Below are 16,069 nucleotides of genomic sequence, written 5' to 3'. Positions count from 1 at the left end.
TTACCAGAATACAAGTACTTCATCACAACATTGTAACTATCAGGCAGGAAATCATCATTACAGAGATAAATTACAGCACTCAGCAAACCTTCAGAAATATTTCCCCTTCCTTCTTCTCCCTCTTCCCCTGTTCTCAAGTTTCAAGATGGTTTCTTGGCTACATGCTTTTCACCAAAACAGAAGCAGATTTGGTCTTAAAAACCACAGCAAGCACTTAACATATAAGATGTATAGGCATAGCCTCTAGCTACTATAAGAGAACATTTCTGATGTTCATATGAGGATACCTAAGCTGTTTTGGAGCTGTAAAAAAAGTAAAGCCTTTTTGTTACATATGAGTTTGCTTAAGTTTTTATGAGACTGGAAGCTAATGGTAAAAGTGCCATGCAGAACTTTTATTATTACTGCTATACCAAACTAACCCATGTTACTAGAGAGAGGGCAACAGTAGTATACTGACCCTCTCAGAAGCTTAGTACAACTCATAAGAATCCCTGTAAGGCAAACACAGTCTTTCCACACTGCAAAAGTAAGGCAAAATCATAGAATAGTTTAGGTTGGAAGGGACCTTAAAGACCATCTACTTCTTGGGCAAGGACACCTTTCACTAGACAGGATGCTCCAAGTACCATCCAACCTGGCCCAGAACACTTTCAGGCTTGGGGAATTTACAGCTTATCTGGGCAACCTGTTCCAGTGCCTCACCACCATCACAGTAGAGAACTTCTTACCATATTTACTCTAAACCTATTTTCCATTTGAAGCAACTCCTTGTCCTGTCACTACACACTCATGTAAATAGTCTCTTTTCATCTTTCTTGTAGGCTCCTTTCAGGTACTGGAAGACAACAATTAGATCACCTCAAAACATTCTCTTTTCCAGGTTGAACAAACCCCACCTTTGCAGCCTTTCCTCGTAGCACAGGTGCTTCAGCTCTGTGATCATCTTGGTGGCCTCCCAACAGGTCCATGTCCTTCCTGTGCTGAGGACCCAGAGCTGGATGCAGCACTCCAGGTGGGGTCTCAGCAGAGTGGGGCAGAGAGGAGAATCCCCCCTCTCTCCCTGCTGGCCACACTGCTTTGGATGCAGCCCAGGACACATTTGGCCTTCCTGGCTCCAAGCGCACATGGCCGGGACATGCCCAGCCTCTCATCCACCAAACACCCCCTTGCACTTGGTCTTGTTAAGTCTCATAAGATTCCCACAGGCTCACTTCTGGAGCTTGTCCAGGTCCCTCTGGATGGTGCCCCATCCTTCAGGAGCGTCAACAGCACCAGTCAGCTTGGTGTCATCTACAAATTTACCAAGCATGCACTTGATCCCTTTACTTATGTCATTACTGAAGATATTAACTAACACCAGTCTCAATACAGACCCCTGAAGGACACCACTTGTCACTTATCTCATCAAGACTCTGAGCCATTGACCCCTATGGATATAACCATCCAAGCAATTTCTTATCCATCTAATGGCCTGTTCATGAAACCCATCTCTATCCAGTTTAGAAAGAAGAATGTTGTGGGGGATCATGTCAAAGGCTTTACAGAAGTCCAGATAAATGATATCTGTAACCCTTCCCTTTTTCACTGATGGAATCACTCTGTCATAGAAGGCCACTGGGTTGGTCAGGCAGGAACCTTGGTGAAGCTGTGCTGGCTTTCCTGAATCTCAACATGTAACTGTTGTTAGCTGGTGCAATCAGCAGCTGCAAGTCTCTAGACAGTAAAAGCAACATGCCTCTTCAGAAAAAGGAAACTCTTTTGGGGGATTCAGTCACTGTAAGTCTTGAATGAACTACCTTCTAGAAAGGCAGCTGACTTTTGTTATCGTTCTATGCATGTAATTTCAAGCCTTGAGCACAATCCTTTCTTAGCAATCAGCTCTGGTATTGCTGAAGGACTGTTTCAACTGAAGTTGTTAAAAAAAAAATGCACAAGGTTAAAAGAAAAAAAAAATGTAGTAAGCATTAAGGTTAACAGTAAAACACTGTACTCTGGTACACCCAATGAGAATGAAGTACAAGAAAAACAAAAATGCTACACAAATGAAACCAGAATAAGTGGATAAGTGGATTCCAACACCATAAAAAAGCTTTTATGTCTGAAGAAGTGAAGGACTTCTTCTTTTTTTATTTTCTGTTTTAATGAGAATGTAAAAAAATGCAATCCAAATCTTGCTTGAGAAGATATGATGTCTGACAAAAAACAAACAATCTTTACCATACTGCTCTTCTGCATTTCCCTTAGAACATGAAGTTAACTCAGTGGATGCTGGGTCTCAACACTGATCCAACCTCCTGCTTTGCCTAGCTGGTTTCTCCTGATGGAACCACTAGGAAAAAAATTACAGAACTAACATTTTGCTATGCTTACAGGAGCTGCTTTATATATCAAGATTCCTCCCTGCCTTTTGTCCCTCATTAAAGCAGGGAATATATAAGGCACAAGGAATATCTCTTCTTTCATATTTTATAGATATGCCTCATACAAGCAGTATTTAATCTTGATTGATGTCGGAACTATGATAAGCATGACAGAAAACTGATTTATGTAGATTACAAACAGCAATCCTGAGGCCATGCACAGTATTTTAAAGGCTGCCTCACGCCCTGCAGCAGTAATCCCATACTGCTTTGTCTATTTGCAACTCAGGAGATTTCTTTCAAATTTGAAAGAAACCCTGGAACACATGCAGCTGATGAAAGGTGTGGGGTTTTTTTTCTTTAAAAAATACCTGGTAAATTTATGGCTAATTTATTTCACAGAAGAAAGGGATTTTACAACATATATGCTGCTCCTGATTAATGCGTAACTTGTTCAACAAACCTCCCCAACTCTTTCCTTGTAGGCTGTGTTCCTTCTTTTCTCATAAAAATAATGAGAAGAGAGACATTAAAATTTAAGACAAATGCTACATCCTGGATAGTCAAACGACACACAACAGATTTTCATGTGGTAATACCCCACAAGATTATCTGAACAATTACCCAGTATCACCTAGAGAACAAATCCTCACAGCTACACCCTCGCAAGAGAATAAGGTAAAGAACTGAGACAGGCTTCTCAAGAGGGTGGCTGTCAGAGTTAACAAGGGGCCATAATCTTATGATAAAGCTTAAGACCCCTTCTATATGTTACACAGCACATGATTCCCATCTTCTCAATGCACATCACAAAATACACTATTGTCTCAAGCTGAGCCTATATTGCCTTATTCTATTTTAAGAAATGAGACATACCTCTTGAGACATAATTACACAGTAAGACTGAACTGATCTATTTGACTGCTGGCACATGAAGAGTAGATCTTGCTCCCCCTATTCCTCCCTGTCGTTCCTGGTAACACACTCCCACCCTCACCCTTGGATCAGCTCTGTCACCCTTGATCTGACTGCACAGTAAACCAAGCCAACATGCTAATCCAACTAAGCAGACAAAACTAACAACAACAAAAAAAATCTGCCATTATATGGAATTGGAATCAAGTTTCTGTGCTGTTGGAGAAGAAACAGAGCCAGTGCAAGGACAAAAACTAAGAGAATAGATTGGGAGCAACAAGTTCACCCCCTTCCATAGCAACAAACTGTCAGACTAGTTATCCTGAAATACATAAATACACCCTTGGGGCCTTGTTAGATTTTAATTATAACTTTCTGCTGGAAACAACTCAAAACTATAAATATTAATGTCCAGACACTATACAGTAACATCTATTTCACAGAGTTCAAAATTCCCAAAGGTTTAGAAACATTCCAGAGTTGTGAAAACAACAACAGATAAACAATGTCAATGTTGTATTCAATGGCAGAGCAGTAACAAGACCTAATTTCTCAAAGGTATTTCTCTACAAGCTATGTAATTGCTAACTCTTACAGCAAGAATAGTTCCTGCTGCTCACCCATCCCTGTTTCTAAACAACTACACAGCATTTGCCTCACCCGCTGTCCTTATGGCTGACAGCAGTGCAATCTGTCTCCTTTGGGCTACTCCCAGCAGTGTGAAAGGAGGAGAGAAAAAAATAAATGCACCTCTGGGAATGAAAATTAAGCTAGCCAGATTACAGTAAAGGCTGGAATAAGCTCCCCCTGACATGACCATCCAAATCTGCTGAGTGTTAAAATCAGCAGGGGCTGTAGCTTTCCAGAGGCCAGATTCTAATCCAAGGCTTTGCTTCACCCGTGTGTCCTTGGGTATTAGGTGGCAAGGGGAGTGGAGGCAGGGAAGCACCCTGCATGCGATGCACACTGTAAGGATCACTTACGCGGGTAACAAAGATTTGTATACACAAGGTAAGCGTTAGTGCCTCAGCTTCTTTCTGTCTCCATATTCAGACCTCCAAATATGAGGCTTTCAATTAAAGACAAGAAACAATCATCAGTTTATTTAAATTTGTCTGTAACCACTCAAAAAGAGTCATTAAGTACTATATCCTTTTCCTGGCTAGAAGAATTTTTGAATTTCAGAATGAGAAGCACTGCACACAATACCAGTTGAATTTGCTACTGTTGATGATTAACAATGTTAAAGACTTTGTAATAAAGTAATCCATTCCACTTTGTGTGCAACGATGATTTTTCAGCACTTCTCTTCAATTAGTTCTTCTAACTGCACCAAAGGCTTTCAAACAAGCTGGTGTCTGCATTACAATCAAAATGCATATAAAATTGACACAACTTTATATACACAAACTGAAAAAAATCAGCTGAAAAAAATCTGCTAAATGGGAAACAATGTAACAAGTTTTGAAGAACAAGGGTAAGTTGTATTATTTACCAAAGTACTGCAATGATAATATTATCCATTTCATCTGCCCCCAAACAGATCCGGGTTTAAAAATAACCTTTTAAAATTTGGAGTCAAATCAAAGTTCAATAATAGCACCTCAAAGTTAAACCAAGACTTTTGAAGGTGTGACCACCACAAATGGACATGGGAAAACAAAACAAAACAAAACCCTGAGCTCTGGCTTTTCACTTAACGTGAAACAAACATTTCTGTTTCTATGATGCAGTACCAAAAAAAAAAAGGATTGATTGTTATAAATTTCCTTTCTTGTAGTCATAAAGACAGATGGATTATGTTTATTTAATTATATCTATGATGAATAGGGACTTCATATACGCAAGTGAAAAGTTATTAAGATCCTCCCACTACTAAATTTACAACTTATATTTCAGATAAATAATAAGGAAGGAGATGAGAAAAATAGAAGGTATAACAATATATAAAGTTAGATAAGAGAAACATTACAAACGGGAAGTTACTATGATCTAACAGTGACCAAGGCTGTAGGAGTCAGAACACCACAACTTTAGATATTTGTATTTTTAAGTGCCGCTGCTGCATGCATGTAAGAGTAACTTACTTATATGCTGTTTTAGAGAGCAAAGACAGGATGCAGTAAAAATAATAATTCTACTAATATGGTTATCCCAATCAAACCATATTCAGGTCCAAGGAGGGCATAATCTTGGTCTGTTCATTAGCTTTCTAATACCTCAAATAAAAATGCATCAAAAAATTATTTCCAAAATTGAGAAACATGCTTCAAAGAGAACCTTACCAGTTAAATAGCACATGCAGATAACTTTTAACTACCTAAATGAACTCTAGTTACACCTGATGGTACTTTATGTTAATGACCTAAGTCAAATATGCTAAACTCATCATTGAAAATCCTTATCCCACTTTTACACAAGGAACTTTAAGACAAAGCACAGCAGAAATACAGTGCCATAATCATATTGAGTTTCTCCAAGTTATGTTTTTTCTCAAAGTACTTAACATTAGAGAATGATAATAATCTTCACATTTTCTGTTGTGAACAGGTAATTAATCTAGAAAACATATCTAAAAAAAAATCTAGAAAAAAACTTTTTTTAACTCTCCCTCTGCAACCAATAAAATTTCAGGGTCAAGCTCTAGCTCTAAGCGTGTGTACTCAACTTTCATACCCATTTATTTCAAAGGTCACACTGGTATTGACTTTTGATTTATTACTAATTCTTAAACATAAAGAGGCCCTTAAGCAAAAACGCAGCCTAAAACACCAAAGTACAAGTTTTATTACTTAAGAGGATCTGAACTGGCTCAGTATGCATATGACTCAAAGTCTTCCTAGGATATTATTAAATATTCTCTCCCCCACAGCTTACAGTAACAGGTGAGGCTCCAGGTGGCTGAGAGGTTTCCCCTGTGTTACTATTAGTACTGTCTAAGCAAGAGAAGTTGCACCTTCATGGCTGGTGACTGGTGCACAATAAATGAAATTGTGACTTATTTTGTCTCCCAAAAAATGAGTTTTACTAAAACTAAGTCATCAGTAAATCTGGCATGTTCTTTATATATGTAATTTTCACATCTCCTGGCTACTGACTCAATCAGAGATGATTAGCAAAACAAAATTTCATTAATTTTGCTTGATGACTTCCAATTTCTTAAATCTAAGGCAAGTTTATGAATATGTATATAGAAAATAACTGGTATTCAACAAAGCTTGTGCCTACTAAAGATCAAGTCTTGCTTGATCTGGTAGCCCAGCCACCATACATGTACTGCTATTGCTCACATTTAAATTTTTTGAAGTGGTCTAAAATTAATACTTATTTAGGAATAATAAAAAGAGGGGCAGGGGTAAGGAAATCAGAATGGAGCATGTATGTGAACAGCTGGAAGACAAGCGAGATACTGATCATTCTGAACTTTCAAAAGGGTCAAGGTAGTAAAAATTATGCAAAAATAAATTCAAGGGCAACACAAGTAATTTATTTACACAACATACAGTGCAGTATATATGGTTTGTTATATGAGAAGTTCTTACAAAAATGTACATGCCAGTTACTTGGGATATACACAATCCTAAATCAGAATTCTTAAACCTTTTCTGAGAAGTAGTATTTTTAACTGTAATTTAGTAAAGAGAGCAGAAGTGAACTGTGTTCCTGATTTTTATTTGTGTGTCAGGGAGGATAAGTAGGTCTGAAACAATGCATTTGGTATCACATAAAAAGAAGTCTTAGGACAGCACAAGTCAAAGGAACTCCTGGTAAAAAGTATTCAATAGTATCTGTTTAGCTTATTTTTTATTAAGAGATAGTAGTAGCAATCAACATAAAAGACAAACACAATAAATACGGATTTTTAAATCTTTCCATTTGATATTTTATAGTGTACTTGCATGGGAAAAAAAGAAATCTTCTTAATGCAAGCTAACAGATGAGGCCTTTAATAATAATGTATTATAATACTTTGTATTTCATCTCACTGAACATTAGTGAAGGCCATTTATTAAACCTCAAAGACCCCTCATGATTTAAACAGTAATTTCATAATTGCTGAGGTACAGCTACTTTGGGCAAGCCACTGCAGTCAAGTAGTGCAAGAAATGCTTTGATGTTACAAAGCAATTTTGCATGATGCGAACATTATTCTGCAGGACATATGAGTTGCCAGTATGTGAAGAAGGGAAAAAATTCACCAGCCTTTGACAATTAACTCTGCTGTCTTGGAATATCTTCACCCATGTTCTCTGAGCTTGTTATCACAATGCTGTGAAATCTACATGAGAGGAAAATAAAAATCTTGGTGATACACAAAGTAATGTCAAGAATTTACTTTCAATTTCTGGTTTTGTCTGCTAGTATTTTGAATTTTAATAGCTGAATCACAATAACAGACTACTGTGACATTGTAAACCATCAGGAAATACATCTATTGGTTACATCTATTGGAACAAACTGGTCGGGAGCCATCTTCTTATGAGACATTGTCATGGTTTGATAAGCACTTGAAAAATTCAGAATTGCAAGAGATTACAGCGACACTTTCAGGTTTTTTGTTGATTGTTTGGTTTTATTTTAATCTAAACTCACTAGAGCAAGCCCAAGAAGCACCAGTAACATTTGTTTTGAAATACAGTATTAGAATATGGGAAGCACAAGCCCTAACAGAATTCAGTGAAACTGCAAAAATGACAAGTCACAACTGGGAATTATCTTGCCAGCCCCCAGCAGTGTCATCACAATGGAACTACCTAGCTGAATCCTCCACAGTTTTCATTACAGTATTTGCAAACATTATGATGTTTGGAGTACAGGAGTACTCCAGTGTGCCCGACACCACTTTGCACTGCAAATATCTACTTTTTGTATTGTAAAAATCAACTAAAACCTGTTAATTTCCAGGAATATATAGCTGACCACATTTCAATGTCTAACTATAACTGCAGAGTCTGAAAGTGTCATGTTAGGACTGTTTTGCAGTTCTCATATTTAAATCTATCTACAAATCTAAACTCACAGAATGGTTGAGGTTGGAAGGGCTCTCTGGAGGTTATCTTGTCCAAGACCCCTACTCAAGCAGGGCCACCTAGAGCTGCTTTCCCAGGACCATGTCCACATGGCTTTTGAATATCTCTGAGGAAGGAAATTTCACAATCTCGCTGAGTGACTTGTTACAGAGCTCAGTTAACCTCGCAGTAAAAAACTGTTTCCTGATATTCAGAGGGCACCTCCTGGGTCCTGTCTGTGCCCACTGCCTCTGGTCCTGTCACTGGGCACCACTGAGAAGTGCCTGTCCCCATATTCTTTGCACCTTCCCTTCAAGTATTTATATCCAACCTTGATGAGATCCCAAATTCACATTTTGCAAATCTTTCAGGAAATCTTCTCAGAAGTGGTATTAGAATCTTAGAGAACTATCTAGCACTTGGTAAACAATGTAAAATTTGCTTGTCTAAAATAACTCATATTGGAACTTGTTGATGCCGTTAGGATATGCTGAAAAACATTCTAAGAATCATAAAAAGACAACAAATAACCTATGTAACTACTAAAAGACAGATAAAATGTTAATGATGAGCTATTTTATTTACAGAAATAAGAGTTTGCATGGACATGCAAATCAATAAATTACATGGAGAGAAAAAATTAATTTTATGTAAATCACATATCTATTCTCAGCCTACCTCCTCTCTAATGCTTACGCCAGCAGCTAAAAATGTTGATAACTTTCTAATTATAGCTTGCCCAATTTAAACAAAAGTATGAATACACTACATTTGTTGTTTTAAATACCACATTGTTACCATCCAATCCGAAGAAGAAAACATACTTATATGCTCAGAATGTGAAGGCATAACTTTTATTCCTACTACAACTTCTCAGGACAAAACCAAATCTTTACAGAACGTATTCTGCTTAAAATTCGCAGAAACAAAATGTAAGCTCAAAAGAGGATTCCCCCCCCACCCAAAGACTGACAACACTTTTCTTTCTAAATCTGCTTCCTTACAAGCAACAGTGTAAAGAACCTACCCTAAAGTACCAGTTCCTTATGAGTTCATCAATATTTGCTGAGCTGACGTATTACCATTGCAGAGCTTTCCCTTGGCTTATCAAAGACGGAAACAACCGGTCAAGTCTTAAAACCAGGTAGGGAAACTTCAAAGCCAAACACTGCTCCTATTCATGCTAGCGGAACGCACGTAAATATCCTATTTAGTAACTCTAGCTAATTGGGTAGTAGTCAAAGATAAACAGAGTTTTTGGAGGGTTCTTTTCCTGCACGAGATGGCTTTATTGATTAAAAAAAAAAAAAACACACAAAAAAAAAACAACCAAAAAAAAACACACCAAGAAAAAGCCGGGAGAGAGCGAAAGGCAAGGCTGCCACATATCGAAGATGGAGTCACAGGGCGATGAGATGTGAAGCAGAACTGATCTGCCCGCAGAGAAAACAATCCCCGACAACACAGGAACCAGCCAGAACTGAATTCTCCTCCCACAGAAGGCATCGGTCAGGCGAAACAAAGCGGTTCGATAATTAGCAAGCCTTTACGTCCCTGTTTCGAACGCGGACAGCGGTCCCGCACGTACAGCTATGCAAACAAGTAAGCCAAACGCCAATCCGGCATACCTCGTTTATGCAACTCCCGGAGCGGAATGCCGTCTCCTCCCCCTCCATCGTAGGGCAGATACGGATCGGAAGAGACATCCATGGACGTGACGAACACGAGGCCCGCCCGCCGGCTCAGGAGGGCCGCGGCATCGCTCACGCAAGGGCGGCCGCGGGGGCCGCTGCCATGTTCGGCCGGGCCCGGCCTGCGCCGCCGCCGTGGCTCTGCGGCGCCGGGCTCTGCGGAGCGGGCTCGGCCCCGCCGCTGATGTCAGCGCGGGGCGGCCCCGGCACCTGCGCCTCCCGCCCGCCGCTCGGACGCGGCTCGGGCGGACGGCACAGCGGCGGCACGGCGGGAGAGAGAGGGCGGAAAGCGCCCGCCGCAGCTCGGGGAGAGCCGCCCCACCGGGCGCGGGGCCCGGCCCCGCCGGCCGAACGGCGGGAGGGATGCGCTCCCCCAGGGAAACCCGCCAAAGCTGCCACCCTTCAACAGGTGAACGGTGGGGCCCGGCTCAGAAAAACAGGCGAACCTGCCACGAAAGAGCTGCCCATAGTTCCTGCACCTTTCTGGAACCACGCCTGCTGACGCTTCTAAACACCTATAACCGCATTGTACCTGGAAGGCAGGATTCATGCATTGCTGGGGGCTGGGGAGAAGCCTCCTTCCTAAGCATTTTATTTAATCTTTTCTAGCATCAAAACGATTACCTCCAAGGAACAACAACATAACCTGCAAAAAGCCAACCCCTCTGCTCCATAGGATCAGCTCACCCCATTTTCATCAACCCCCCACGCCCCTTCACATAGAACTTTCAGTCCTATAGCAGTGACTGACAGATTTGAAAATGTCATCAAAAACATTAAAACAAGAATTTAATTATTTCTCTAGAGCAGCGTCTCAATTTTATTTTTTATTATTATTCTGGTATTACAACTGTGTAACATCCATACTCACACTACCAAGCTTGGGGTGGGGGTGGAAGAAAACGTAATAAACACAAGTCCACACTTAGCTTGCATTACTCGCTCTACACATTGATAAAATGGTCTGAGTCCCTTAAAAGTCACAGGCTCAAAATAGGCAACAACCCACATGAATGCTAAGCAAAGCATTCATGTGATGCATCATCAAGCAGTGGCTGCTACAGCAAAGCCCAAGCACTTCAAACAGCCGGTATCTAAAGTCAGGAAATCTCACACTGACTACATGCTTCCATTTGAAGCACATACTATTCCATAATCAATCCATATACCATTTTATGTTTAATATATGATCTTGTCCTGGTCCTATCTTGCAATTGCTGATAAGAAAAATTGATAAGAAACCTATTGTACATGAGATTTCTATAGTTAGTCTAGTGGTAATGAAATTCATATGGAAGGCATGCATATTGTTTTTCTTCCCCTTCAACAGATAGCAAAGTTAAATATACTGCATGCCTACTGTACCAAGGCCCAGCTTCCAATTCATTCACACAGCAAACAAGGAATTAATTTTATTGTGTATACCTTTGCACCTCTGTGTGACAGACAGTTATTTTAGTTTTCAAATGCATTAGTTTCTTAAATATTTTCCCTTACATTTTCTTAGACAAGTAATTTCTTCTATAAGCCACTATTACAAGATGTGTACTGCAAATGATCATTTTGAGGACAGAACAGGACATAAAGAAACATTACGTTTCCTTCACAGGCTTGTAAAGATACTAAATGCTAAAAATATGGCTCTGATACAAACATTGATAAAATGCTGGTATCTCTATCGGTGGAAAAACAAGTGAGAAAGGGGGGGAGGGGGAAGATGAGCATATAGCAAGATATGTTTCAAAGCCATAAAGACTACCTTATCTCCAAGACAAAGAAAACCCCTGAGCCACAGATATTCAAAAAAACAGCTCCATTTGCTATCACCTATACAAACAAATACTTTTTTTTAAGAGTGGCCTCCCACAACCTTTTCAACAAAAACCCAGAATCTTTAAAATCTTGTACATCCAAAACTTTCAGAGCAATTATGCATTATCAGCATTTATTTTTGCCTGTGAAAAGACAAATCTAAGCACCTCAATTTCAAATTATCTATATCCCTTATTTCCAGAGAAGTACAACAGAAATCCCTGAGCATTCTTAACTTCTTACCTCAACAGAACCTGGAAGTAGTCTGTAATCTTATTGTAAGGCTCTAAATAAGAAGTTATTCACAGCAGGAAGAAATACAACAGTTTCTGAAGCAACCTGAAGCAAGAATTATTACAGAATGAACCGTTAGTGCATTTATTATATGTTGATTATAGATGACAGCACTATAGGGAGAGTTAAAAAACTTCATACTTGAGAGAATATGAAATAAAGGATATAAAGAACTTGTGTTAAAGTCTGGAAGATCACCTCTACTTTAGGAGTTTGATGTGGTTACTGAAAGCCTGGAATGTCTTACAACTGGTAATAAAAATCAGTCACAGCAAAGAAATGGCCTAAACCTGTTCATTGGACTAAGGTGAATGTAAAATTTCTGCCCAAGACTGAAATCCAGTTTGAGTTGGAAAAGGTGAAGGATATAACTTGTTGGAGAGCATATCTGATCAACTGTGGATATGACGGAAAGTCATAACAAGAAGTCTGCAGTATAAAATAGATTACTTCATCTTTGCTACATGAAATTTGAAGAGTCCACCTAATATTAAAAAAAAACAGCTCTTCAAAGGTCACTGCTTATAGACTGGCTGCCAAAAGTCCTTTGTCTACTTTTGAAAAGCAGAGCAGTCATTTTCCCTTCTCAGTTATCAGCAGCTTTTGTTGTCATTGTTCATACCCATCACCACTGTGTGTATTCCCTTTCCTACAACACCATGAAAGGTGATTTTAGGTTTTGTGTTCTTTTGGTTTTCTTAAGAAAGAAAATAGCATGCATACTTATGTGACAACCAGTCTTTTTTTTTTTTTTTTTTTTTTTTAAATATCTAAACACCTATACAATTTAATCTTTCAAAATTATGCTTTTTCTACCTGATCTGAAAAAGTGCATGGCTTGAACTGTCTGACAACTTTATATTCCAAAAAGTATGTCAGTTATTTCTGTTGTTAAGTTCTGCAAATTCCAAAGTTATAGCCAGTGAAACTGTGTCTCTAGATAAATATGTATTTTGGGTATTATGGAGTACAAAATAGTATGAACACTTGTAAGGCCTAAAGCAAGTTTAACAATAGCCTTATTTTAAATGGCTAAGAGCCCCTTCAAATTGCCAGTTTACTACATAGAACACCTCACACATAAACAGCAGGTTTGTATAGCAGCTTGTTTTCCAAATTTCATCGCAGTAATTATGGACTAAAGTCTCAATCCCAGAAATCCTCCATGCCCAAATAACTTCACACATCTGAGTGCTCCCATTGTTCGCCGCAGGCATAGGCTGTGGTTAACCGTAGCTTAGATGTACCTGTCTTTGCAGAAGCCCATTGTTCTGAAAATATTGGAATGTACACAGGTGACACACCTTTATAGCATACCAAGAATGACAAAAGACACTTTTTCCCTCTCTCTATATTTTATCTTTTCCAGTTTAGGTAAAGAGAAGAATCATATTCAAGGCAAAGTATTTGACAATATAAGAAGAAGTCAGAGGTTATACAAATCAGAAACACCCAGGGAAATAGGTTTTGATGGGACAAAACAAGGTCAGTGAAAAGAAAGGGAGTACAACAGGTATCACAGCCTGCTTACCCAAAGCTGGAGGGATGACCTTAACTCTGAAGCACTTCACACCATTCCATATTAAGAGATAAGCTAGGTTTAAAGAACACAGCCAAGCACCTTGCTACATGTAAAATAAATATGCTCTTACTTCTCCCAATTACTTGGTTTGTTTAGGTGACAGACTATGTAACTTTGTCACCAGATGATGAAAATTAAAATAGCGTCTTTTATGAAATTACAAATAAAAGTTTCAGGATGTTGAATGATTTCATCAGCATAACAGATACCAAAAATGTGAATTACTGATAATTACAAATGTTAGTGTGACTGATGCAAGAGATTTTGGTGACTCTTAACTGTCATTTTCTTTCCTATTATTATTCAAAACTAAAGCTTCTCTTTCAGCAGAGCTAGAAGATAATGTTCTCTTGAAAAATGCTACCTATAGAGCACTCACCAAAGTAGCTACCATGTCCAACCATTCTGAAAAGAATTTAACTGATATATACCTCCTCTTGAAGGGTGGGCATGAAACCATCTTACTACATAGTGCCCAAAGTATACATAAAATGTCTCAAAACCCTCTGTGTCTCTTCACTACTTCTTCTTCCCATCTTTCCTCTCCTACCTCTTTTCCCAATTTCTTCTTTCATTAACACTTTTCTCAAGCCATGCAGCCAAATTAAGCCCAGGTCTAACCAGTCTACCAGCTTGACTTCTCTTAATGTCTCAGTTTATTATCTTGCAGCCCCTTCAGCTTGACTTTTTGTTCATTCTGCATAAAATCATACAACTTTCTCATATGGGTCACACAGAGCCTGCTGCAAGAATGTGAAAGATGATAAAAGGACAAGCACTGTTCTCTCAGTTCTAATTCCCAGACATGGTCCAGGATGATATAACAAAGACAAATACAGAAAATGTGGAGGATGGGAAGAGAGAGAAAAAAAGTACAGTTATAGATAACTTCAAATTGATACACAGTAAAAAAGAAGGATAAATTATTTTATAAGCATTGTGAATTAGAGTCTTGAACTTCATTCTTTCATTAGTAGAATTCTGTCCTTGATCAGTATGTATCAGGCTATATACAGAAGACTGTTACCACTGCCACCTCAACAAAAGCCCCAATAAGGCAGACAGATAACAGGAAAAAATTTAGACCATATATAATATAAAAGCAGGAGAAAACAAATTTATGGCATATGTTGTTGAGTAGTTTAAGGCAGATGGGGTTTAAGCAACACAGAAGTACAAAAAAAAGCCCAGAAGAAAGTATACAGGAATAATACACAGTAAGATTTTTCCCTATTTGCATTTCATTATATTTGTACTATTATAGAAGAAAATAGCTTCTTAATCATAGTTTCTTTTTTTCATAATCACTTGTATCCCACAAATTTGTTAGTTAATTTTGCTCACAATCATTTCACCCACCAGAGAACACTTTAGTTCAGGTTCTCACCCAGTAAACTCACTTTTTACTGGCCAACCACAGATTTCTGTATTATACTCCTACAGTTTTGTATAACTTCCTATGGTGCTTTATTCACTGTCCAGACACAGAAGGTGGTAATTGAAGTCAAACCCAACCAGCAAACAATGCAGTAGAACAGGTCACATAGCCACAATCATGTTGTGTAATCAATTCTGAGACTGACTTCCTCTCATGTAAGTTGAACCTTCACTGCCAATCAGTAAAGGTTTCCCACTGCCATGCAAAACTTCAGGGCAGAAGAAAAAATAGACTTTAAAAAGGAGAAATAATAAAATCATAATGCAGCATTAACATCTAAGACCAAAAATAAAGTGGGGGGGGGGAAAAAAAGTTTGGTCCCTAAAGACTGGTTTGACATCTTGGCCCAAAACACTGAAAGCAATACTAGTATCTCAGTTTTCTTTCTACTTCTTTCTGGGCCTGCCTGTAACACTACTTAATGTGTAACCCAATGAGGTTGGAAGAAAACACTTGACATCAACAGACTACATATAGCTAGCAGCTGTGATAAGTTAGTCTTTTTAGTCTTTGGGGTTTTGTTTTGTTTGGGGTTTGGTTTTTCTCTTTGCTTGCTTTTTGGGTTTGTTTTTGTTTTTTTTTAATTGATCAGTTTTACAGTGACATTAGAAATATCTACTTCTCTGTATTAATCACATGAGAAGGACTTGGAAGCAGAGCGAGTAATTTTCTGCAAACAAGTTGCTCTCTCTGATTCTCTAAAAGCCTCTTAACTACTTTCTATATTTTTCTGTACTTTTTGTTTACAGGGTTGGCTTTTACTAAGAAAAGAAGTACTGCTGCATTTTCACCTCCGCATACGTGTTCTCTTCTCACACTCCAATTTGCTAAAGCTGTAGTTACAATACATCAACAGGAGGATTTGGCATCCTTCCCTGAAGTTCACTTCTCCCCTTTCTCAGACTAGCCAAAATTCTGCTACAGAGATTCTTCAATTTTTCCTCATACCTAAATGCATACAGGGA

General features: G+C 38.7%; 1 protein-coding gene across 7 annotated transcripts in view; it reads right to left on the bottom strand.

Annotated features, from left to right (window-relative positions):
* The window catches only part of CLCN3 (chloride voltage-gated channel 3), a 60,730-nt gene that overhangs the window by 25,869 nt on the left and 18,792 nt on the right, over positions 1 to 16,069 (bottom strand). For 2 of the 7 annotated variants that reach the window (XM_058838984.1, XM_058838987.1), the window contains exon 1: positions 9,916 to 10,142. The exons of the other annotated variants lie outside the window; for them this stretch is intronic. In XM_058838984.1, the coding sequence (XP_058694967.1) occupies positions 9,916 to 9,997 (82 nt within the window). In that variant the 5' untranslated portion in view covers positions 9,998 to 10,142. Of the gene's footprint in view, positions 1 to 9,915; positions 10,143 to 16,069 lie in introns of those variants that run through there. 7 annotated transcript variants of the gene reach the window in all.

The sequence above is a fragment of the Poecile atricapillus genome, chromosome 4 (genome assembly GCF_030490865.1).
Source record: "Poecile atricapillus isolate bPoeAtr1 chromosome 4, bPoeAtr1.hap1, whole genome shotgun sequence".
In the NCBI taxonomy this organism is placed as follows: domain Eukaryota; kingdom Metazoa; phylum Chordata; class Aves; order Passeriformes; family Paridae; genus Poecile; species Poecile atricapillus.
Note: the sequence above shows the minus strand (reverse complement) of the source record. Positions and strands in the feature narration are given on the sequence as shown.